Here is a 25,715-nt window from a genome sequence, read left to right on the forward strand (position 1 = left end):
ATTTTTCTTCTTTGAGCTTGGCATTGCATATTATAGCACCTGGGATATGGCAATAACACAGCCTTACGTCAAGGGTATGGCATAATTCTATATATCATCCAAGTCTGGTTTGTGTGGCAATATCATGACATTAATAAGAATTTTTGTCTCTTATCCCTCTGTATTTTTAGTCCCACAAGTTTAAACACCTCTGTCCTTTTACCATGTTTATTACATGTTCTGGCTTACATTGCCTTGTTCTGAAAACTCCTAGTTGATATCGTGAATATAGTGAATGAACACTGCGTCATCAACAAAGTCTATTCAGCGAGCAAGATTTTAAAGATTTTATTTTACAAAAAATAACGCATATATTGTTATACACTGTATGTAACTGAAAATAATCAGAATGTTATGACAAAGTGTTTTCTGCAATAAACAATAGTACTCATGCACTAATGTGCAAGGTTTTTTTTTCTCTAAATGAAAATTTTAAGTTTGTTTACTGTAATGTGAGGGAGATATATATCATTCTTCTAGATTGTTCATCTTACTTCTTAGAAAGTGAGTCAATTTTTTGGTGTGGAAAATATGGAGTTCCATGAATTCTTTGTTCCCTTTATATTACCTGTAGAAGTAGGTGTGTGAAAATACTGTTTTCCAATTGGTCAGAAAAACATTTACTTGTTGAAAAATACCTATAGCAATTTTCAGCTTGACTATACTGTAAGTCGTTTTAATTACAGAGTGTTAAAATTTCACGATTTCTCAAAAAGTACCAATCAAATGGTTTTAATTTCATGCTGCAAGAAATTAATTTAAATTTCGTATAAACATTTAAACAATTTTAAAAACTTATAATAGCAAATATGATGGATTTAATTTCGCGGAAAAATGATGAATTGCGAACATAGTGAAATTAAAACCATCGTGATTATTTGCCAATCTACAGTATTTTGTTCAGACCTGTTTATTGGGATTGTGTATCTGACTTATCTCAATGCATTTTTAACCAAAAGAAAGTGTTCAATTTCTGGAATAATTTATTCGCATTTCTGGAATAATTTATTCGCATTTAATGTGTTATATCTAATAAAAGTACATGTATAACATACATTAGCTCACTTTTACGACTTAAAACACATTATTACTTTCAATTGAAATAGAAGGTGTGTACATGATGTATACACAAATGCATTTTTCGATTATATACCCAAGCTGTTAAGAATCAAACTGACAAACAGTTATGTTTAGAAGAACAGAATATTTCCCATTGTTAACATATACATGTACTTCGTAAACTTTGCTCTTTGGAGACTGAGAAAATACATCAAACTGGGAAGTTCTTATTATGGATTTTGAAGTTTTTTAATGAATTAGTCAGACAGTAAATACTGAAGGGAATATGGATGTACGATGACAAATGTTTTGAAAACTAATAGGACACCCTCTCCCCACCCGCCTTTCTGGGAAAAAGACTTTGTATGCAGGAGATGTAAAAAATCAAATACAGTACACTAATGTTCACTGTCTGTATTTAGTCATGAAAAATGCTAATCAAATGCTAATCAAAAAATAGTATACTGACTGATATGTTCATCAAAAGATTTTAATCTACGCCTCAACATTTAAAATATCCATAAATCAATATTATCACATGTAATTCATCCCCCTTCCCTATGTTGGAACCTATGATAAATATGCATCATATGTACACTAAGTATTTCACTAAAACCCCTTAAAAGGAATTTTGATCAAAGCCTTCCTACCTGGCTCTTTTAAAGTCTGAACAGGGGACACTACTCCTGTCTGTCTTCTTTTTGCATCATTTAAAATGTCTATAATCAAAGTGGCAAATTCCCTTGCATTGAATCTGGCAAGCTTCTGACGTCCCTACATAGGAAAGAAAATATAATTTCGGGTTATACATGTATGTGAATTGAATGAATGTACAGTGTATGAGAATTAACTTCTTTGACAAGAATGGAGTACCACTCTCTAAAAGTACAATTAATTTCTAGGTTTATAATATTCTTATGCCAGGATTTTTCGCTTAAGCTTTTCATGTACTGCTGAAAGCGTATCTATTAACTTAGTGTGCCTTTCTGAAATAAAGGCAAGGGACAATTTCTATGATTACGTATTATTGTCAACCATCTTGCTTTATTCCATTTCTATGGAATAAAGCAAGATGGTTGACATTTAAATTTTTTCAAATACATTATTAACAGTGATTAATTATCAAAAGTGAATGGCAAAGGGGAATAACTTCTCTCAGTAGAATTTAATTATGTACCTGATTCCGTGTGGCTGAAAAGTCTGGGTTAAGAGGGAGAAAAGGCACCCCCTGTCGGTCACTGACTAGAGCTTTGTTGTCATGTGTCTGTAGCCAATCTGTACAAAAAAAACCCATACATTATTGAAATATTATATGTTAAACTACAATAAATAGAAAATTTGATTTAATTTCTGTTTTTTTTTTTTTTTTTAAAAAAGATGATTAAAATCCTTACGTTCATCGTTTTCCCTTCTGTCAACTTCATCATAAACATCCATTGCTAATTCTTCAAATAAGTGATTTGGAAGCTTGAAAAGGAAAATGAACATTTTCAAATATTCACCAAGTCTATTGTTAACTATCAGATAGACAGTGTCTATTTGAAATGGTAAACAAGGACTTACTGCTTGTAACTTTTTCTTTGCTTGCTTTGCTAATTCTGACATATCTAAACTACTGTAAAATAAAATACACACAAAGATGACATTACCATAAAAGATATACAAAAATGTATGTCTCTAGTCCAAAAAGAATTCAGTTCATAATTTTGTTTTAAATATAGCTTTATATATGTATTAAATGGATTTTGTTGAAAGATTCATTTTCAAAGATTAGTACCTGTCTGCCATTTCAGGTATCTTAAAATGAATTCCTGTTCTGTGGTCTGAAATAAAGAAGAAAAAAATCTTGCTATTTTAGTTCTTTACTGAAATACCTGGAATCATTTCTCAGAGATATATTTTTACCTCCAATTAAAATTGCAAAATGAATGATGATTTTTTTTTACCAGGTTTTCGCTGGCAGAGATAATATGCCAGTCTATCAGTCAATTCATATTGACATTCAACAAGTCTGTCTGCTAAATCCATCTGACCCTCAGCCCTTGCAAAAGAAAATTAAAATCAATATAATACAAATTTGAAAAAATAAATAAATAAACATTACATATCAGTATAAGTTAATTCATTACAAATCACATAATTAATCTCTACACACCAACTTAATGTTACAGCTATGAAATGCCAAAAGAGTAATTTAGGATATAGAGATGTCTTGTAGGTATTCATGAGTGATATGTAAAAAGGAAGGTAACTCTTACTTGGCATGATCAATGGGAGTTTTCCCATTAGAGTCGTATGCCCCTGGATCAGCTCCATACACAACAAGAAGCTCCACCTGTAACGGTTGACCACTCTGGGCTGCGACATGCAGCGGACAATTTCCTTTCTCCTAACGAATGAAAAATAAACTATTTTTTACACTTCTTATTAATTCTTTTCTATGAAAAAATGGAAAGAAGAAGGTATGGTTTTAGCTTTATTGTGCCCTAAAAATTTGATGTTTTCAAAAAGTTTTGAAACTGGCTTAAATATTAGTTGAGTATATGACTGTAATAAATCAGGAAAGAATAGAGCATGATGGAGTACCATTCTTGATATATGACGTCATTAATTTGATGCATTTCTCTATTTTAAACAGAAAAAGCCTCAAAATGACCCATTTCAAGGGTTATTTTCCTTAAGGAAATAGTGTCCACAGCCGTCGCCCACGTTAATTTTTAGATATGTTGTGTAAAATTCTTTGAAAAATCACATATCTCAAAATCTTTGTGGGCGATGCCTGTGGACAATATTATCTGAAAGAAAATTCCATTGAAAATTGATGTCTTCTGCAACTTTTTAAGAAAATACGGGAAAATGCACAAGTTTATGACGTCACAATTAGCATTTGGAAGGTCATGTGAGAAAAAAGATTTGTATGATCTTTCTGCATGGAATTTCGATAATTCAAAAAGCATGAGTTTTAATTTTTTATATCACTTTTATTTTTAAGAAAAACACAGGGCAAGATTTGTATTGAAACCGTACCTTCATTTATCTAAAAAAGTTATCTAATGTAAAATTTTCTGAACTTACAGGATGAAAATAATTTGGATCTGCTCCTTTGGACAGGAGACGTAAACATGTCTCTAGATTATTTGTTCTCACACTTGAGTGCAATTGCTGTAAAAGTTTCGTAAATTATAAATAAATGAATCATACACTAAACAAATATTCAATCATATGACAGCACATATTATAGCATTAAATCAAACTGCTATAAAATGGTGAAAATGTTTCAGCACTTGAAATTTTAAAATTTCCTGTGCTTTTTTAGGGTTAAAAAAATCATCCTGCTTCAAACATATTTTTTATACTTAATATCATGAAGGAAGTAGAATTTTCATTTGTCAAGTCATTAACAATCTAGAAGCCAGATAAAAGGTCCCTTTCCTGTTAACTAATTACTCAGTCAAAAAAAAAAATTCTATCTGCCATGAAAGTATATGTAATTTATAGACAGGAATATCTAGGTGCTGTAATGTTGTACTTACTTACTTACCAACAAAGAACAGCAATATGATTAATGCAAAAAATAATTCACCTTACAATTTTTTTTTACAAAAATTTGTTAAATAAACGCCAATAATCTAAATTATCTAAAAATCTTTGTTTCTTTAAAAAATCCAGACTTAAAATGTCCTGCTAAAAAAATGTTTTTTTTAATTTATTTAAAAATGTATTTTTTACCCTATTCAATATAAAATTAGTTCCTGTATACCAAAAAAAATGGACTCATTTAAAAACTAGAGATACTCTGAGCACTGCATGAGCTCACAAAATGATACCCCTCCCCAATATGAGTAAAAGGTCAAAGTCCATATTATGCTAGGGTAAAGCCAAAATAGCTGTACAATCAAAACATATGAGGTGCACAATGGCAATATGTAATAAAGATTCTGAGAAAATCTCATAAAATTTTAATTAGCGGTATAAGAGGAGTTGCAGATAATAGATGGGTACCCCAAGTGTAATGGATGGATGGATGGACACCCCCATCACTATATACCCCCACTTTCCAAGCAGAGGTGGGGGGGGGGTGTAATAAATAATAATGAAATTCTGTTGTTTTCTTGCAAGAAATTTATCAGTATTGTACACCTAATTTTTATCCAACATTATGAAGTCAACATCTAGCTTTTTTCCCTTCTAATAATCTAAATTTCTCCAGTATTAAAATGTACCTTGCTCAAATCATCTATTGAATTGAGTTCTCCATCCTTCTGTTTATTTACAAACTGTAAGAACTGGTATTTGGACCTTATAAATTCTGTCTTCACAGGACTGAAATCACAAAATATACACATAGAAGAACAGGTGCTTTAATAAATGAAACATTCAGGTTTAAATTCCGTACTTATGTCAGTAGATCATCTATAACTTCAAACTACTGTATCCTAATAAACTTTACTTACAATTTTTGAACTATACTTTTAAAAAAAATTCATACAGGCTTAATTCATTAGTCCTTTTTTTTTTTTTTTTTTTTTTTTTTACAATTATAGAAGTTCAGTACATAAATTAGACAACTTTTAAATTTGTGAACATTTAAATTAAGAATAAAAGTGATCAGGGCAAAAATAAACAATATTTTCCAGTATGCTACTTGTACTAAGTAAAATGGGTCACTGCATGAGTTTTTTTGGCAGTATAGTTTGAAAAATTTCTTAAGATATATTTTCCTTCAAACAGAAATCTGATAATTTATGTCACTGACTCACACATCAGGTCTTGATAAGATTTTAATCTTGTTTCATGGTGGGTGTTGTACTAATTTAATGTTTTTGATTTCTGAGCTACTCTAGGAGCCCATCAATAAACAGTTCAGTTCCTTTCTGACTACCACACTTACTGGACTTGGTCTCTGGGGCCTGGCTTTTTCTTGCCATGTTTACTCTGTGAGGGGTCTAGCAGTGAATGCTCCCAAATACTGTTGGCTCCATGGTTAGCTAAATGCTGAACCATCTGTAAAACAAGGAAAGTTCAAACATGCAGTTAAACAAAAACAAATGTTCAAGGATTTTTTTTAAAGTTTCCCTGTATGCTACTGCCCTAGTAATATCATCAAAGGACCATATGCTATATTGCTAATAAATCATTAATGTTATGAAATTATAAATCCACTCTTATCATTGCACATGTAGGGTAACCTTTATTTATCTTAATGCATCTTTTATTTACAAATATAAAATTGCATAACAGCTTAATATAAAGTATACCAATAAAGAACCTAATTTTCAGCTGGCTGAAACATCAAAGCTGAGAGTTTAACTCAGGGCATTGCTGATCATGAGTGAAAGCATTTTCATTTCTATTGTTTATAATAAAGTTGTCTATCTGCTGGTACAAGATTGTTTTTTCTACCTAAAATATCAAGACCATCTGTCATATTAAATAAAGAAATGTATTTAGCGACAGCCATTAATTGCATCACCATCTTCCTTCCCCCAAGGAAATTTTAATACATGCATACAAATTTACCATATGCCGTTCTGCACCAGGAAATGCCAGAAATCCTAATTAAACCTTAAACGTGCTTTCATCATGTTAGCATTGCAATATTATGACATCATGAAAATATAGTCATTTTCCCATTTTTACCATTTTGAGAGATGAAGATACGTTACTAGGAGACTTTAAAAAAAAAATAATAATAAACATCTAATATACACATTCTCCATCACCAATCTATATTTCAATGCCTAAAATGAAGTCAAATATGGTAAGCTAGTGCTATAATTACACTTCAGAGTTAAAACTCATCTTTTCTCTTGTTTTCAAATTATTGAGGGAGAAAACTAGGGGTTTTTAATGTCCCAGAGACAAAAGTTCATAAGTTCAATTTATCTCTCTTCTAAAAAGCTATGGGAGAAACAAGGAATTTTCATACATGTATTACCATCATCTTCGCTAGCCAAGGGTTTCTGATACGCTACTCTCCTCATAAACCCTTGGCATACGGTAGACGGGATTGTGATAACGATTCTTACCAGGTACGCACAGATTGCGTCATTGACAGAAATAACAAGCGTATTTAAAACAATAATGTTTTTAAAGAATAATTAACAAGAAGGTATTGAGTTATGTTAATTTGTTTAAACATGTTAAAATGCAAATCTAAATCTTCAGTATTGATTCTTAATCACATATTTTGCACATAGCTTAAGATATTGGATGACACCATATAGCTATTCATAGAATGGCATGTTATCTTACGGATCGTTGTTTACTTGCGTTTTTCATTCCCGATATTAAAGAGTCAAGATATATCCCATACGCAAATATCGTCATTTACAAAAAAACAATTGCTGATTGGTCGAACGATGTCAATCAACTCCAATCACAACTTGAGAAAAAAATCCCAACTTTTTTTAACACCGTATGCCAAGGGCTTATGAGGAGAGTAGCGTATCAGAAACCCTTGGCTAGCGAAGATGGTATTACCTATTCTCTATTGAGAAGTTGATGGCTCGTTTTAATACTCCCCCTCAATATAATAATTTAATACTGAGGGGGAGTATTAAAACGAGCCATCAACTTCTCAATAGAGAATAGGTATTACCATTCAATTTCATGTAAACATGGTAAAGCCAATAAAATAGAACAGGTTTCAACTCTTATCACTATATCTTTTGCTAATGTATCAGTTTGATGACAGTGCAATACAACTTAGCTGATATTTAATTTTACTGTAAAATCACATAGTTCCCTCAGTTCAAATTTTCATGGTTTGAGGAAAAAAGGTCTGTTCGTGGGGATTTGATTTCATGGTTGAAATTTTACATTTCTTGGAGGACATGAATTTGTGGATCTCTTTATACCATCAGAATTAAACTCCCACAAAAATTAGTGATTTCACAGATCTTAAATGATACAGAATTTCTAAAGCAATCATATTTATGTACAGAGGTTTGGGACATTGCACTTTGTGCTAAACTTACATGAAGTCTGTCAGACACATGATTAATCAAAGTTAGGGACTCCATAGTCCCATTCTGACTATTATTTACTTGACAGTAAACTGCTATGACTTAAAAGTAACAGTGTGGGGATCCACTGTCCATTTGCAATTAATTTAAACAATATTTTATTATGAATTACACATAAAAGGATTGGACAGCAGGCATTGCCTATGCAAGTCCTCTCCATTTTTAATTCATTTGATTTGAGAGATGTGGCAACCCACTGTAGTGATTTGCTTGAACAGTAAACTGCTGTGACTTACAAGTAATTGTGTTGGGCTCCATTGACCCTTTGTAAGTGACTTGACTTGAGAAATGTGGCGGCCCAGGCTTCTGTGTACACTACAACACTCATCACAGATCAGAACACCACGATTTATGGAGGCCCATGTTGGATCTGCAGAAAGGAGAAACAGGATCAAGAATGCTGCTTAAAAGCAACACATGTTCTTAAACAAACAAATAATTTTCAAATAATGCCCTTTTTGGGGGGGGGGGGGGGTATTTTGCTTTTTTTTTTTGTTTGTTAAAAATTTCATTACTGAAGGAATTTGTGATCATCTGACTTCTTTATCACGTACTCCTTGTAGAGAAGACCAAATATATATATATACATACATATATATATATATATATATATATATATATATATATATATATATATATATATATATATATATATATATAAAGGCAGAGGAATTTCCCTTGTTCTTATATAAATTATACCATTATTACATCTCCCTAATACACTACACAGCTAATTACTAGACAAGTTTTATGTCTGGAATAATAGAATGAGAATATTTTTTGTCAGAAATCACAAAGAATAATACATTTGCTTTTTTATTCCCACCAGACATTAATCTGTGAAGATTACAACACGTTATTTAATTGTTTAGTGTTTCTCTCTTTGATTGTACATATATAAAGACTGAATTACCCTCCCCATACACATCAGACATAAAAGAACAGTATACACTTTAAAAGTGACTCATTCTAAGTAGTTATCACATCATTAAAACAAGAAGAAACTCATATCATACATGTACAATCATGTATGTTCATAGGCTTTAGCATAAATGTAAGTGTTCTGCTTAAAATTTCATATGAATCACTTTTTTGTATTGACTGAAACAAATCTGCCCATGAAGTGATGTAACCATCAAAGGCGTATTATAATATATGAAGAAAATTACACAAAGGCAAATTATTTATTCAAATATTATATAATCAAGCTGGTATATATATATTACATGGCTTACACTAACTGAGTCACACTAAGCTTTATAAAGTGACAATAAAGCTTTGTGTAAAATTTTCACACAAAAAGAAAAGAAACTTTTATTGTCAGTACTTTGAAAAATCTTGGCCAAACTGGGGGGGGGGGGGGGGGGGGGGCTGGATGCTGTGGATGTTACCCTCATGGTAGACTGTTCTATCAGCAACAGCAATACTATTATGTTAAAACTATTTATTTGTCTTCCCAGATAAAAAAAAATCTGCATGTTTATCATTAATTAATTATTCTTTAAGTTAAATTAAAATGTCTTAATATCAGTGTGAGTTCTAATTACCAATTCCATTGACCTAAAATGCTTACAATTCCAAGATAAAACTAAACATAAGAAACATCTATGATCACAACACTATCAAGGAACAATTGTCTGTTTGTAAATTTCCAAGTTGTAAACACACTAATGTCTTTCTAGATCCTGCAATCTCTTCCACACATTTTTACAGCAAAGTTTTGCTGTGTTTTAATCAGCATGGAAATGCTTGATTTGATAGAACCCCAGTAGATACCCTGTCAAATATACTGATGTAGATAAGAAGGCTAGATAACATCTCCCCCTCAGAGCCTCCCGCCTTACTTCACAAAAAACACAGCCAACTCTCTCATTCAAAATATCAGCAGAACCAAGTTATAGTAGCCAGCCAAAGGGGAAAAGATTAAAAAAATAATCTCTAACAACTTGTTGTACAGCTGCTGGGAGAACAAGACTGCTACCAGATGTAGAAAGGCTAATGGGCAACAAGTTTAGTCAACAGTTTGTGAAGGAATTAATGATCATAATATGATTCAATCATTTACACCAAGTGATTAGTGGAAGTGTTGGGAGAGATTTCCAAGTCTCAACAATTCTGCCTCATTGATCAGCATCATGAACACAATGCTGCTGCATTTCTTACTCTTCTTTTTTTCCACACACCTTTTTTTATTACTTTTTATTATGTAATCACCAGTATACAGATAAATAATTTCTCAAGGTATCCTGGTATCACAAACAAAAAATTATTCCCCTATCTATTTAAATATCATGCAGGTCCAACAGGAAGTACAAGAGCCTCTTACTCAGTGTCTAACAGCTGATTTGTAATAAGGAGGATATGTTGTTACAAGTGCTTATAAAACTACTTTTATTCTTCCAAGTACAAATCATATGTAGTCTTCATCTACTATAGGAGTGTTTGAAATTAAAAGTGAGAAGCAAAACAGATGCTCAAGATGAGAAAAACTTGATATGGTCACACAAATTCTGATCATTAAAAAAACCCCAAAAACATGATAGGAACACATTCAAGATGACACATTACAAGCACTTTTAAAAGATTTTATTTCTCAGTCTGCTAACCAATACACATCCACCAACCCATCCAATCACTACCCAGAAAAAAATCTTATCACTTCTTTTGCTAGTCCATAAACTCTCTTAATTTGGCTTTTTCATATGATACAAAGCTCTAAATAAATAATAATAAAACTACTTCACGGCAGTAACAAAAGGAAACAGTTATAAAATTTTGATATGATAGTCATTGTGCACAAACAAAACCAGGAATTGACTATTACAATAGTCTAGAAAACTTGACTGAACCTTTAATTTACAAGATCTTCTCATATTCAGTGTAATAAATAATACAAACAGAAACAACTGAAATTCAAGTGCCATAACACTATTTAAAAAAAAGTTCTACTGACTAATACATATGAATAAAACTTAGGATACTGATTCAGAAGTTCACTTTCATTTCACAAGTTCTTATTTCCTGTGAATACATTACAAAACATAAATTTTGCAAATCACTGATCATGAAAATTCTGTAGTTTTTAACTTTTACACATACAATTTTCAATGATTACAATTTACTCAAAATTTTCTGTACTAATTTAAGTTCTCTAACTTAACTAATCTTATCCTACATTGTATGATATATCAAAAAGTATGTAATCTATATTTTTAATGTTAGCGTGATAACTTTTTTCTCAGTTACTGTATATGAGTCAGAAGAATTGAAAATCTTTCAATGAATATTTAAATAGAATTAAACAATACCATATGTTGATATAAATGAGTTTTAAGAAAGCAGCAGACATATTTGACTATAAATGGATTAGGGCTGGGTATCGGCTGGGAAATTCGTATTGCAATATATTGCAATATTTTTAACTGTATTGCGATATGTATTGCAATATAAATTAACCTTTTCTTATTTTATTAACCTCCACTTATAAGCATAGTGTATATTACTATAAATAAGTTGTAACAAGAAAGTTTTGTTGATTTCACTACCGCTTTGTAACTACAAGATTGCAATACAATATTTTTTGTCAATGAATTGCAATATACCGGAATATCAATATTATTGCGCAGCCCTAAAATGGATACAATATATATCCCAAATGGAATTACAAATATTTATAGTGCAAAAATGAAATGAAAATATTAAGATGCAGATTTACAAATTTACAGGTAAAAGGAAAATCTTCAATTTTATATCCCTTTTGGGATATTATATTCCAAATGGGCTATTACCATGGATGTTTCTACTAGCATATAGGTCCCTGCTATTACATCCAATTTGTCAATTGGTCCCAACTTGTTCACTTTTTGAAAACACACACACATTAAATATGCTTTTTTTAAAGGGTGGATGACAAGCTGCTTATTCTTCAACAATCACTGGTAAGAATTCAGCTATCTTTTGTAAACATGTGAGTTGTCTCTTACATTTTAGAGAGGATATCTTTGTTTTTAACCATGTTAACCTATAGCCCTGTCAGCATGGTCAGTGAAAACTGCATACATTTCCTTATGTTATGATCATGAGAAAATCTTGAGGATTAAGGGACATCCTTACAAGATTTAACATCCAAAACACCTTGATAGTTATGGAAAAATAGACAAAAGAATATTGAATTATAACAAAATTAAATCAATTATTCTGCATTCTTTGTTTTCCTACATGTTGATGCATTGTAAATAATAACAAATTTTAAAATCCCCAATATAAATGATAATATGAAATTTTCTAGGCTACCTTAACCTATGACACTTTATTTCACAATTAACGAACGCATTTTTCCATTGATGTTTTTGTATTGCGATGAAGCAAAAGCTGGAATGATTCATACACGGATGTACCAGGCCCCCAGACTCCCCATCCAATGACTTACCTGGGGCTGTACAGTCGGCGCACACCTCAGATGCCGCCCTTACTTTTGTCCTAGACATGGGGACCTAGAAAGGTACCATTTATAGCCGCTGATCTTGCATAAAACGCTGTAAGGTACCCTCCCAAATTTCCACAACACAGAAGAAATATGAAGTAGGGTATTATGTTTCAATGGTATCTTCGAATTTTGTCCATTTCTCCAGAAAAAATATTATTAAAATAAATTACTATGAAAATAGAGTAAAAAAATAATTGGCTGCTTGCTCCAAGATATTAATGTGATAAATTTGACCTTCAATACAATTTTAGTTTCGTATTTATTGTCGTAAAATCAAATATTCAAGTAGAAAAAACTATAAATGGCAACAAATGAAAGATATATTATATCATAATATTATCATTTAAGTAAAAAAGTAAAAATGCTAATTATTTATCTTACACATCTAAGATTTCTTGCGACAAACATAAAACGTCGTCTTTGCGGAAGCAGCAGTCCAACTTTCTCTTCTTCAAGAAATGCTTTAAATAGAAGAAATGAATCATTAAATGATAATATCGTTGACATGATAGCTTTGGACAGCTAGGACAAGACATGTCTAGTAAATCTCTTCAAGAGGAGTTCCCCATCCATTGGCTGGTTTGGGATAATGATTACCAAGGAATAGAACGAGAATTGTCTAACAAATCAAATGTAAATATGTAGTAATTTGAAATCGTTAAGATTTTTTAACACATTAAAGATTAATTGCTATATGTATGTCTCTATGGTTTAACGGGTAACTGTTAGGGTGAGGGGAGTAGATTTGTTTCATTCAATCCTATGTTTCAATAATTGCACAAAACAACTTCAGGCCTAGATCTACTTAATATGTCGACGTAGTCCGAAATATCTGACGTTTTCCAGGCTTTTTTCACGATTTGATATTTTACGTGCCAGGAAAACGTCAGAACCGGCGCCATTACAAAAACTGGAAATTTCACCGTCTCCAACTGGAGCTGATTTTCAATACTTGCGAACTGAATTAAATGCCGAACTTACTATTTATCAGTACAATGCTTCTAGTACTCACTAATATCGATGAAAAGAAAATATCACTCCACATTTCGATTTGGTCTTGCAAGAATTTAAAATGCACGAAATGAAAAGAAAACTCGACCCTCTGATAAAATGTTTTCACCAGATTGTATATTTCATAAACAAACCCATATAAACGATGTTAGTGTGTACTAAAGGCATTGTACTACTGATAAGTTGTGAATTCAGCATTTAATTCGGTTAGCAAGTATCGAAAATCAACCCGAGAATGCCGCCTCCAGTTGGAGGCGGCGAATTTCCAGTTTTTGTAATGGTGCCGGTTCTGACGTTTTCCTGGCACGTAAAATATCAAATCATGAAAAAATCCTGGAAAACGTCAGATATTTCGGACTAATGTCGACGGTGCGAACGTGGGTTGAGCGCATTAAGTTGTTTATTGGATACCTATTAACTTTTGTAAAACATAGATTTGCCTTTTTAAACTGCACAAGACATTTGGAACATGTAGACTGTGACATCACATGATGCCGTATGTTGGTTGCATTATCATAACAAACTCTGAAAAGTGCACATTTTAACAAAGGACGTTTAATTATCTACTATTTATCTGCAATATTCATAAATCAAAGTGAGTTTATCATTTGGTGAATTTTTGTTTTTAACATGAGAACGTAGTTAGCAGCAAATGCAGTTGTGGGTCGTGAGGTAATTTTGGAAAAAAAACTCATTTGATTCAATGTGAACTGTCTGAATTTTCTCTTCACCCAGGCATTGTTTTAAGACCTCACAGTGCGAGCGGCGTAAAGAGCATTACACTGTAAATTAAGAGTCAAACACACTCTGTCTATAGACAGAGACATGATTGATTGAATATTACATAATACTAGTTATCATGATCGCATATAACAGAATTAATTCTTTCATGATGGAGGTTTGAAACGTTCATTAGGTTGGGAGAATGCGCTGTTGAATACAGCACACAATCTGATCACTGTAGTTTTTTTAAGGACATAAAGGAAAGAAGTCCTGGTGAAATGTAAGAGGAGCTAGTCCTCTTGTTTTATATATTTATTACTACTTTCCACTAAGGCAACTCATCAAATTTAATTCAAGTTTTTTACTTTCTGATAATTGTTACTTTTGGAAGTTGACAAAATACTGTAAACATTTTGAATTTTGTCAACTACTATTTGAAGTGCAATCCTCGGTAATACCATAATGGGTTCCTAGTCATATTTTGGGCTTGGCAGAACTTAATGAGAATTTTTAGGTTGCCCATCAGGTCACACAAAGAATGATACATAACAAATATGATGTATTTTATGATGTGATGTATTTTATTGTAAAGTTTTTTTGTAAAGGTCAAATGAGAAGCATTGGTAATTGCAGTGATGAATAACAATTAGCAATCAGTGAACAAGATTGTCACTAAACTGTCAATTGGATAACTTTGAATTAGTATCAGGATATACATTTGAAAGCAAGGTCAGAAATACATGTAATGAGTTAATTATCAATTGAAATATTATTATCTTGATAAATATGTCAATAACTTGTGTATAAACATGGAATAAATTTTCAGGAAAGGATACACTTATCTACTTTCCTCTTTGAAATGCCAGTGTTTGGAACTCTGATTTTATTGGGAAAAAGACTTAATTAGCTAGTTTAGTTATTGATGTTGGTTGTTGAAATTAATTGAAATGATGAGGAAATTAATAAAAATATCAAACAATTTTATATGACATTTTACAACACACAACATAAAACAAAATCAGAGACACAAATAACAGAGATTTGCAACTCAGTAAACATGTATATTTCCCAGAGTATGTGATGGTCCTGACATTATTCTAAAAATTACTCATTGGTTGTGTATTTAGATCTAAGATTAAATTAATATTAATTTTATTTAGGGATGTCAACGAATATTCGAACATTCGAATATTCATTCGATGAATTAATATTCGAATATGAATTTAAGATTCGAATATTCGGTATTTTTCAGATTTCATAAAAAAGAGATAATAAATTTTATTTAGAACAGTGCTGTAATAATAATAATCATATTATATAATTATTATTATATTTACTAGTGATCCCCCGATTTCTTTCCATACTTTCTTATTTTATAGATCTTCTAAATTATTTCATTTTGAGTAAGGTATAAAAGAAATAAACAAGAATTATTAATGTATAATACAAAAAGTACTTTCAGTAGTTTAATATGATCGGATCTAGAATCAAGGACAACAAAATAAAACCCTTCTTGAATGTCTAAGAGAAGTGAAGAGTGAAGTTATGAAAATAAATTTTTTTGACCATTGAATTACATCTTTGATAGAATCAGCCTGTAATATTGTAAAGGGCTCAATTTCAGAATAATGCATCAATTACCAGTACTTGATTATCTCGGGTTGAATATATTCCTAAATTTTAAAATCATTATCGGGAAATTAATGACCTAGTAAAATTGTCTATGGAAGTGTTTGTTGATGTTTTCAAAACATTACATCAACGATTATATTATTAATATCTCTTATTAAGCAGATAATTGTAATTAATTAAGTGTATTTAAATCTGAAGAGTAAACGACAATCTTGCCCCTGGTTAGAGGTTCGTCAGTTTGAGTTTGTATAGATATCATTTGTTAAAATAATATTTCGGTTGTATAGACTTAAATCAATTATTTATTTTAAACATTGACAAATATCAAATGTAGAATTCCTTACTGTACGCCTACAAAAGTCTACATCCAATTTTACTTCCAAATACCGACGCAAAACCTGCCATGAGGGTATGATGCTGTACTTTTGAAATAAACGAGATTTCATTTATCTTATCGAATATTCGAATATATTCGAATACTTTCATTGAATATTCGAATATGAATATTGACAAAATTGACATCCCTAATTTTATTATATATGGATTTATGATTTATAAAGTTTTAAAACTATATATTGCTTATTAAAGAGCAAAGTAATAGATTTTGGACAATTGTTAATGTATCATAATCCTGAGCCAAGGTCATTAACATCAGGTCATGGTTACTGGACAAGGTCATGGTTACTGGGCAAGGAAATATGTGTATAATATGTAAAATTTCGAAAGAAATAACTGTAATGATGGAAGGTCAGGAGGTCATACATGGCTTTTAAATTCATTTGATCAAAGTCACGTGGCTCAGATGTATAAATCTTCTTTGTGTTGTAAATAAAGTTGTGTTTTCTGTTTAACATTACATGTCGTTCTCACTGAGATTTTTATACATGCCTTGTTTGTTTTAGAATGATATTGAGGGGAAGGATCCTCGTGGTAGAACTCCGTTACATTTGGCAGTAGCCTTGGGGCACCTTGAGAGTGCTCGGACTCTTTTAAGACATGGAGCAAGTACTCTTGCAGAAAACAAAGGCTATTGGTCAGGTAGTCATTAGCTCTACTTTTACCCTTAAATAAAACAATAATACATGTATTTATTTCAAAATTTGTATTTGTCTTTTTTTTCTTAGAAGTAATTTTTAATTTTTTTTCTTCGTAGTGTTACATGAGGCTGTTTGTACAGGTGATCCAGAACTGGTACAGATTGTGTTAGAAAACAGAGACTACCAGAGGTACAGCAAAAGGACAGTAGGGGTCCCAGACCTTCTGAAAAAGCTCAAGGAGGTATATGGTTGTTGAATAATATGCTGATTGATGTTGTGTCATTCCACTCTATTCTATTTTATACTACATTTTGAATACTATTATAAAAAGAATGTTGCACATTTGCACCTTTTTATTTGGGTTTTATACATGCTCTTATTTCAATTGATCATTCTATCAGTTTATTCTTCTGGTTTAGACTGGTACCATTTAACTTGAATGGAGTGGAAAATGAAGAGTAGAAGTGAATTAATTCACTGAGGATATTTATAATGAGCATATGCTACAGAGAAAATAGAGTTTTCTAACTAAGATCATATTTTACAGTCTCCAGATTTCTATGTTGAGATGAAGTGGGAATTTACAAGTTGGGGTAGGTGAAATCCAACAAATATTGACCTACATTGTAGTTTTTCATCACCTTTATGTTTTCTTGTAAATTACTTAGTATGTAATTTATATAAAGCAACCCTTTGTAAATTCTTTCATGTTGCCTATTGAAATTTCATAGTACCTTACTTGTAACTACCAAACATACACATTGAAGCTATTTGAAAATACTGTACATGTGGAAACTTTGACGATGAAATAAAACAAATGACTAACAATTGTCAAAGTTTCACTCATCACCTTTGTTGTCATTGTTTACGAGATCTAAAATACTAGTAGACCATCAAAGCTTCCACTGGACAAATTTATAAAATAAGCGAGAAACTTGGGAAACATTCAATGCCTCATTATAACCATTTACAGTATAATATGTATAAAAGCAGATTCATTATTCTTTTACAGTTCCATTAGTATCAAGAATGTGTCCTAGTGACACATACAGGGTGTGGAAAAGTGGTAAGTACTGGGGTATATATTACTTCTCCTACTGGAGATAAATTCCTCTATAAAGACTTTTATTCTTTTCTGTATCATGAGAAGTTACCCTTTAGTCTTTTAAAGTACATGTAGAATGAAAAAACTGACTTACTTACATGTATTTTCTACTTAATTGCTGATGTAAAAATTTTGTAATGAATTGATGAACTGTTGTTGAAACACAGGGTCCAAAGTAAGAATAGACACCACACTTCTGGGGTTTGACAACATGAACTGGGAAAGAGGAAGCAGAAGCTACATCTTCAAAGGCACTGGTAGGTTACATTTATACAGATGCCAGATGGACTTTGTGCCAGTGATGAGGAACTCTATACAAGTGATACAGTTTCTTTCTTCACTATGAAATTTGTACACTAATATTTGTTTATAAATATTTTAAATACATGTATAGTGAACACATACATGTACATGTACATATAATAAGGTGGCAGTTTTCTATAATTTGGATCATTCAAACAGAAAAATATACATGTAAATTATAGCAAAGCAGTTTTGATCTATATATTCTGGGAAGGGGTAAAGTAATTTAATCCAAGGTTGCTATTGTAGATTATACTATTGTTTATAAACAAAAATCATTTTTTGGAGTCTTCCGTTGCCCTGAATAGATTCGATAGTTCGCTGATTGGAGCAGCACACATTTCTTTCCAAGTTAACCCAGATATAGGCAATGTTAATATATGAATATTATCAGCACAAGACATGTGCTTTTCAGAGAACAGGGCAGTAGCAATGGAGATAGATCATGATAGACGAGAGGTTTTCACAGAGACAATGCAGATTTTACCAGCTAACTTTGACATGTCATTAATGAAGCCATCAGAAGATGCCATTGCAGCTCGGCTCACCAACCCTGTGGTCACAACTTACATAGATACCGATAAAATAGCTTTTGAAAGGTAGAAAACTTACAAAGATACCAATAAAATAGCTTTGAAAGGTAGAAATCCTAAGTATTTTATTTTGAACAGCATATTTATTGAATTTTTATCTTATATTTATTGTAAACTTCAGCTAGTAATGTGTCTACCTTTTAAATCCATAATTTCGTATGTGATTTACACTTGAACATGTATTGAAGGCTTTTTGTTTTGATTATTGTAGTCAGTTGTATGTTAATTTAATAATGACAAACAAAATATCAGATTTTTTTCCATTTTAATCATTTAATCTGATTTTTATGTGTGTGACAAATTCAGTTAATCGTTTCCCTTCTACATGAACAGAAATAAATCAGGGATTTGGGGCTGGAGAAGTGACAGATCAGAAGTTGTCAATGGCTATGAAGCCAAGGTAACAGATCTCAGAATTTCTTGCTTTCAACTTCCTGTTAAATACCAGAAATATATGCAACAAGAAAGGAATAGAACAAGTTTTATAATTTCAGTTATAAATAAATACCTGGTACATGTATCAAGAATAGTAAGCCAACCTTTGTATTTACACTACATTTGTGGAGAGAACATGTTTTGTGTAGATGTATATTAATGTATAAATCATAGCTGTACTTATTACAGTGATGGATACTTTAAATAAAAATATGAGATAAAGTAAAAAAAAGTGTACAACTCTACCTGTCATTGTTGTAGGTTTTTAGTGCATCGAATGTAGAGCTTATAACTAAAACAAGGACTGAGCACTTGTCTGATTCAGACAAACAGAAATCCAAAAGTAAAAGTAGCAAAACGCCATTGGAGTCCTTCCTAGGGGTAGCAGAGGAACATAACAAAAAGCAGGGAGCCACCAATGGGGTAGGGATGGTGTCAAAAGTTTCTTTATAATCTATTATTATTAATCTTGTAATTTTTTATTTCAAAAATAATCATCCAAAGTGATTTTAAATTGATCAAATTGATCAAATAAGGACACAGTACACAATGCTCATTTAAATGTTTAATCTATAGTTTTTCAATGGTACTAGATTAAACTATCTTTCTATCACATAAGATATTTATTTTCAGGATATATTGGATCTTATTTATAACCCTAGTCATATCACAAAAGAGGAATACTTCAACAGTCATATAGACCTTGGAGACCGTGATATTGGTCGTCCCATTGAACAATCTAAAAAGACTCAGAAGTTTAAAGCTACTCTGTGGTTGTGTGAACATTACCCATTATCTCTACAAGAGCAAGTCGTGCCAATCATTGACTTGATGGCAGCCAGCAATGCACATTTTCAAAAATTGAGAGATTTTATCACTTTACAATTACCTGCCGGATTTCCGGTGAAAATAGGTTGGTTTCTACCAAAGTTAAGAAATACCTTATATTGGTTGTCATTTAGTTTTTAATTTCAATAGAAAAATAGGTAGTACACGTATTTACAACACCTTTCTGAAATGGGTACAGTAAATAATACAAAATATTTTTAAATCAGAAGATATTTAATTCACATATCATTTTGTAAATTTTCTTGAAGTGAGAGAGTTAAATTTGATATGAAAATTGATTAGCATTGAGATGAAAAATTGAAAGAATGAAAATCAACTTTACTGCTTTTTTATGTCAGAAATTCCCTTGTTCCATGTTCTGAATGCCAGAATAACTTTTGGAAATATAAATGGCTGTGATACCCCTGTGGAGGGGGTCACCACAACAGAGGATGCTGGGAAGGTGACCACCTTTGTAGATGAGTCCTGTTTTGAGTCTCCACCAGGCTACAGACGATTAGGTCAGATCTTATTGATATTATGCTTTCACACAAAAACTTTACAAAATGGGTTGCATTGAGAAGTCGGGAGATACAATGTAGATTACACCACATGGCAGATTGTGTTTTCCTTGCAATATCTCATGACCTTCGTTCACTTAATGTTGAGGTGCTCAGATATGTTTGACCCCAACATAACAAAACAGTTCAGCTAGTGTAGCACATTAGAAAAGGATTTCTTTCATGAAATTCTAGCCATTTCATTTGATATACTGTAGATCACTAAATTTTCGCGACACCTTATTTTCGCGAGATAGTTATTAAATCTTTATTAGCAAGACAAAACTTTCACGAATTGTGGTTATTGCTCTATATAATCCTTAAAGAATACTATTCTACGTGAGAATAAAATTTTCGCGAGCAAACCGTCTCGCGTAATTACGCGAAAATAAAGTTCTCTCGAATAAAAAGTGATTTACAGTATACATGTACATGTATATTATACAGTCTATCCTTCTTCTATGTTAACAGGTGATATTCACCATGAGAGACTGAGAGATGAGGATGATCAGATTTTACAGTTTGCCATTCAGCAGAGTTTGATGGATGGTAACACAGACCCTGTAGAACAGGTGGGATAACTGAAAACAGAATAATTGAAATTGAAAATAGTTTGTAAATTGAAAGAACAGCTAATATGTTTGAAATCAGCTTGTACATGTAGTTAACAGATTGAGATTTCCTTACACCACACATTTTTATTTCTTATTAACTGGTTATGTAAACTCAACAGCTATGGATTGAATTGAATCTTTGAGACTATAATTATGCATTTATTTTTTAGCACTGTTGTAGAGTACACATAGGTGCATTTTTTCATTGCAGTTGACATTTTATGAGGCACTAAACAATATTCGACCTCCCCCTCCAACCCGACCTTTGCCATCTATAAGACAAGAAGAGGATGCTCTACTACAAAGGTAAAGGTGTAATTTTATTGTGTGAAACACTTGTGGAATGTAGATTTCATAGTTATTTAGAACTTTAAGAGTACAACTGAAGTATTCTGCTGTTGATTTCATACTTGCAATAATACAACTATATTTCATTAAACATGTGTGTTGTAAAAATCAATTTTCTTTAATTACTTTGGGATATGAGATATTGAGCTCAGTAATTTCCTCTTACAAAATTTATTTTTATATGCAGGTCAATAGGGAGCAATTTCAGGGGTGAGGGGGGCACAGCCATACATTTTCAGTTGGGGGGCACTATCAACTAGCAAAAATTCCTTGACAAGCAAAAAAAAAAAATGCCATCAGACGTTTTTATTGAGGGGGCACAAACATATAGTAGCTATGTTTTCTGTAGTAGTCTATATATCAGCAAAATTATTGTGCCCCCGGCTCCTACGACCATGATATGTACTTATATGTACAGTACATGTATACCTGTACATATCAGTTCAGCAGTATGTATTTTATGCATTTCTACCAAGAGATATTACTGCATAATAAAGGTTACCAAAAACTTGCATGTTGTTATATGGCAATACCAGTAATTCAATTCGAATTACAATGCTACTAAAATGATAATGATCCAAATACAGTATTGTTTCAAGGGCAATAACTCCTGAAATAATTGAAACAATGGGTCTATTTCAGAGCAATAGCAGAGAGTTTAGCTCTACAATCAGGGAACCCAGTTTGTTCAGAGATTATCTCAGAACCTAACAGTAGCAGTAACATTGATGATGACTTACAACTAGCCTTGGAACTGTCTCAGCAGACTCTTACAGAAGATGAAAAACGCCGGAAACAGGAAGACGAGGAGCTGGAAAAAATCCTCAAACTGTCACTGGAGGACAAGTGAATTTCTCCTCCTCATCATGAGGATTGTCAGACTCTGTCATATAACCTTTTGTGAAAGACTTAGGTTCATGTGCTTTATCGGGTGTTATGTGATATCATTACTCATGGATTTTGAGAATGGATCTTTTTATCATTGACCTTGTATTGAAACCATAATGGCGCCTCTTTCCATTAGGTTTACATTCCTCCAGTATCTAGAGTATATATGTGTTGTGTCAAGATGCAGTTGTGATTCTGCCATCTTTTGTTTTGGAATATGTTGCGTCAAATACCCCTGCCTATCAGGCATCGCTACTGTCAGATAGTGCTAGTTGTCCTGAGTAGGTAATTGTGCTAAATCTAAAATGTATGTGTTCATTGTCCAAAAGTCTGCAGATTATTCACACATGTATTTTGTTACAAAGTCAGGTTTATACTGTATGAATGTTGTTGCTTAATTTATTAAAATTCATTATTACAGCAGTTTTATGTATAATTATGAATGTTTAAGAAACAGTCTCTTAACTACAGTATATATACATGTGTAAATTATTTCATATTCTGTTGGAAAATATAAGAAAGTTAAGACATCTGGGAGCTAAAATAAAGTTTAATAAATGGTAACCTTGACCTTGAATGTGACTTAGAACTCGTAAGTTATTTCTCACGTTAGGTGTTTCCATATTTACAAGTAAGCAATAAAACAATATCATATGCATTAAGTGTATGCAGTCTGCTAAAAATATCTCAACTACCTTTAAGGAGGTTGGATCCTGCCATCAAAAGTAATGAGAATTTTTTATCAAGTATATTTTTAGAATTTATACCCATAGCTTAATTAAAAATCAAAACAAAAATTGGGGGTCAATGTGCTTCTTTTGGCGCTACAGAGCATTTAGTTTGACCTTTTTGCACTGTAAATATGTCTTACACATAAATCAATTTTTAAAGTTTTCCTCGAATATTTTTTATTCAAATAAATTATGGGAACAAACACAGTCCTATTTCATCTTGAATAGATACATTAAAATTTGTGACAATGAAAATTTTTTTCAAATGACTCCGCATGTTCAATTATTTGACCTTTTTGCACTCAAAAAATTTCATTTTTCTGGCATTAGAACTTTAACAAGCAAAAAAATCATTTGAAAGTAATGACATTTTACTGAATTTAAGAAGAATGGTTAAAAGTATCTTATATATTCAGAAAAGAAAATAAAAAGTGGGGGTCTCTGATGTTAATTTTTAGATATTACTAAAATAGTGCTAATTTTAAGCTTAAATTAGGGCTTTTTTTTTTTTCTTCATGTTCACAATATATTTGCTATATTTATCAAATATGATGATAGAATTCATGACAGTTTATTTAATATATAATTTAGGACCAGTATAAAACAGTTCACTGCACAAAATAACTCTGTGTGTAGACTGCATGTAAAAATAGGAATCCAAACTTAACATACTTTAAATACTTCGAAAGAGAAAAAAATGATCATTTTCTTCTAAAAAACCTTCCGCCAAAAATATAGTTCCTCACATAATGCTTTTGGTATGGAATTTAATCATGGAGTTTTAACTGAATATAGTTTAATTGGCATTGTAGAATCCAATTTTATTGCAAGAATTAAAATATTATGCAGAATTTTTAAAATAAAGGTTAAGATATAAATCTGCTCAAAAGCTCAGGAGCGAACCTCGTTAAGTGTTTTTTTTAGCAGGGTGATAACAGCTTATTTTAGCAATTAAGTGGTCTAAAATGTTTTAATTGAACACTTATACTTATAAAGAAAGATAACACAAGAAAGATCACTATGATCTGTATTTAAACATTGTCTTTCTTTTGTTTTCAAAATTCTTCCGTAAATTGATATTGAAACATATTAAATACCCTTCCTCGCTAGTAATGATATTTTCGTCCACATTAAACCCATTATGACAGAACTTCAAGATTTGACCTACCAGGTATTTTGATATTACTATTTCTCTTCATATTTAAGGTATCTGAAGTACTTCTGCTAAACAGTACAAATTTATGCTGCTGGTTTCCAAATTATCATAAAATTGAGCCAGCAAAATGTCAAATTTTACACCTTAAAAAAACATATGCTGTTCCACATTATTTTAATGTTTGCAAAGTGATTTCCATACAATCCCAAAATTCATCAGCTTTTCAAATCAAAATAGAGTTATTCCATCCATCTACATTAACACAATGAAGATATTCCTACAGGAACCAAATGATCTGAAGAGTAAGAATAATAGCACAAAGAAAATAAACTTTAATGGATTAAACTACCCAGTATATAATCAGATTTACGTAATAAACTTGCAGAAAAAAATAATCTGGATTTTTTATGCCCCCATAATCGAAGATTCAGGAGCATATAGTTTTTGCCCTGTCCGTCTGCCTGTCTGTCCGTTTGTCCGCAAAAACTTTAACCTTGCCCATAACTTTTGATTGGTTGAAGCTATGACTTTCATATTTCACATGTGTATTCCTTGTGACAAGACCTTTCTTTGGGTACCACCAAATTTGACCTTGACCTTGGAGTTTGACCTAGTTTTGTTACCAAACTTTAACCTTGGCCATAACTTTTGAACAATTGATGCTAGGGCTTTTATACTTATCATGTGTAATCCTTGTGACAAGACCTTCCTTTTGATACAACTTTGACCTTGACCTAGGAGTTTGACCTATTTTTGAAAAAACTTTAACCTTGGCTATAACTTTTAAACAGTTTGTGCTAGGGCTTTCATATTTCACATGTGTATTCCTTGTGAGAAGACCTTTCTTAGGATACCAACAACTTTGACCTTGGCCTTGGATTTGACCTACTTTAATTTAGAAAAAATTAACCTTGGCCATAACTTTTGAACAATTAGTGCTAGGATTTTCATACTTCACTTGTGTATTTCATGTGACAAGACCTTCCTTTGGACACCAACATTTTTGACCCATTGACCTTGACCTTGGAGTTTGACCTACTGTTGAAAAAACCCAAACCTTGGCCGTAACTTTTAAACAGTTGGTGCTAGGGCATTCATACGTCACATATGCATTCCTTGTAACAAGACCTTCCTTTAGA

The 25,715-nt window shown here is 31.8% G+C and overlaps 3 protein-coding genes across 4 annotated transcripts in view; 2 read left to right on the forward strand and 1 right to left on the reverse strand.

Moving 5' to 3' along the window:
* Window positions 1-12,718, reverse strand: part of LOC133197535 (ARF GTPase-activating protein GIT2-like) — a 27,574-nt gene extending 14,856 nt beyond the window's left edge. For both annotated transcript variants that reach the window (XM_061333618.1, XM_061333617.1), the window contains exons 1-12: window positions 12,556-12,718; window positions 8,363-8,496; window positions 5,990-6,102; window positions 5,322-5,421; window positions 4,174-4,260; window positions 3,357-3,487; window positions 3,045-3,139; window positions 2,876-2,921; window positions 2,662-2,713; window positions 2,493-2,565; window positions 2,276-2,373; window positions 1,749-1,872 (exon numbers count right to left, since the gene is read on the reverse strand). In XM_061333618.1, the coding sequence (XP_061189602.1) occupies window positions 1,749-1,872; window positions 2,276-2,373; window positions 2,493-2,565; window positions 2,662-2,713; window positions 2,876-2,921; window positions 3,045-3,139; window positions 3,357-3,487; window positions 4,174-4,260; window positions 5,322-5,421; window positions 5,990-6,102; window positions 8,363-8,496; window positions 12,556-12,613 (1,111 nt within the window). In that variant the 5' untranslated portion in view covers window positions 12,614-12,718. The remainder of the gene's footprint in view (window positions 1-1,748; window positions 1,873-2,275; window positions 2,374-2,492; window positions 2,566-2,661; window positions 2,714-2,875; window positions 2,922-3,044; window positions 3,140-3,356; window positions 3,488-4,173; window positions 4,261-5,321; window positions 5,422-5,989; window positions 6,103-8,362; window positions 8,497-12,555) is intronic.
* LOC133197536 (B-cell CLL/lymphoma 7 protein family member A-like) overlaps window positions 1-25,715 on the forward strand; it is a 177,184-nt gene that overhangs the window by 92,690 nt on the left and 58,779 nt on the right. The window lies entirely within an intron of this gene.
* LOC133197533 (ankyrin repeat domain-containing protein 13D-like) lies at window positions 13,085-23,112 on the forward strand. Its single transcript, XM_061333615.1, has 14 exons — window positions 13,085-13,245; window positions 16,881-17,016; window positions 17,132-17,256; window positions 17,563-17,608; window positions 18,028-18,081; window positions 18,288-18,377; window positions 18,839-19,022; window positions 19,350-19,416; window positions 19,713-19,874; window positions 20,085-20,364; window positions 20,639-20,800; window positions 21,311-21,411; window positions 21,665-21,759; window positions 22,444-23,112. The coding sequence occupies exons 1-14, from the start codon at window positions 13,147-13,149 to the stop codon at window positions 22,649-22,651; spliced, it is 1,809 nt and encodes a 602-aa protein (XP_061189599.1). The 5' UTR covers window positions 13,085-13,146; the 3' UTR covers window positions 22,652-23,112.

Source organism: Saccostrea echinata, unplaced genomic scaffold, assembly GCF_033153115.1.
Source record: "Saccostrea echinata isolate AGI-Se365-2 ecotype Australia unplaced genomic scaffold, CSIRO_AGI_Sech_v1 ptg000030l, whole genome shotgun sequence".
In the NCBI taxonomy this organism is placed as follows: Eukaryota; Metazoa; Mollusca; class Bivalvia; order Ostreida; family Ostreidae; genus Saccostrea; species Saccostrea echinata.

Bases quoted from the DNA above. Each gene is read 5' to 3' on its own strand.
- LOC133197533 (XM_061333615.1), top strand. From the start codon at position 13,147: ATGTCTAGTAAATCTCTTCAAGAGGAGTTCCCCATCCATTGGCTGGTT. The intron at 19,417-19,712 runs GTAACAGATCTC...TCATTGTTGTAG, and splicing joins TCAATGGCTATGAAGCCAAG to GTTTTTAGTGCATCGAATGT. The intron at 20,365-20,638 runs GTTGGTTTCTAC...TTTTTATGTCAG, and splicing joins CGGATTTCCGGTGAAAATAG to AAATTCCCTTGTTCCATGTT.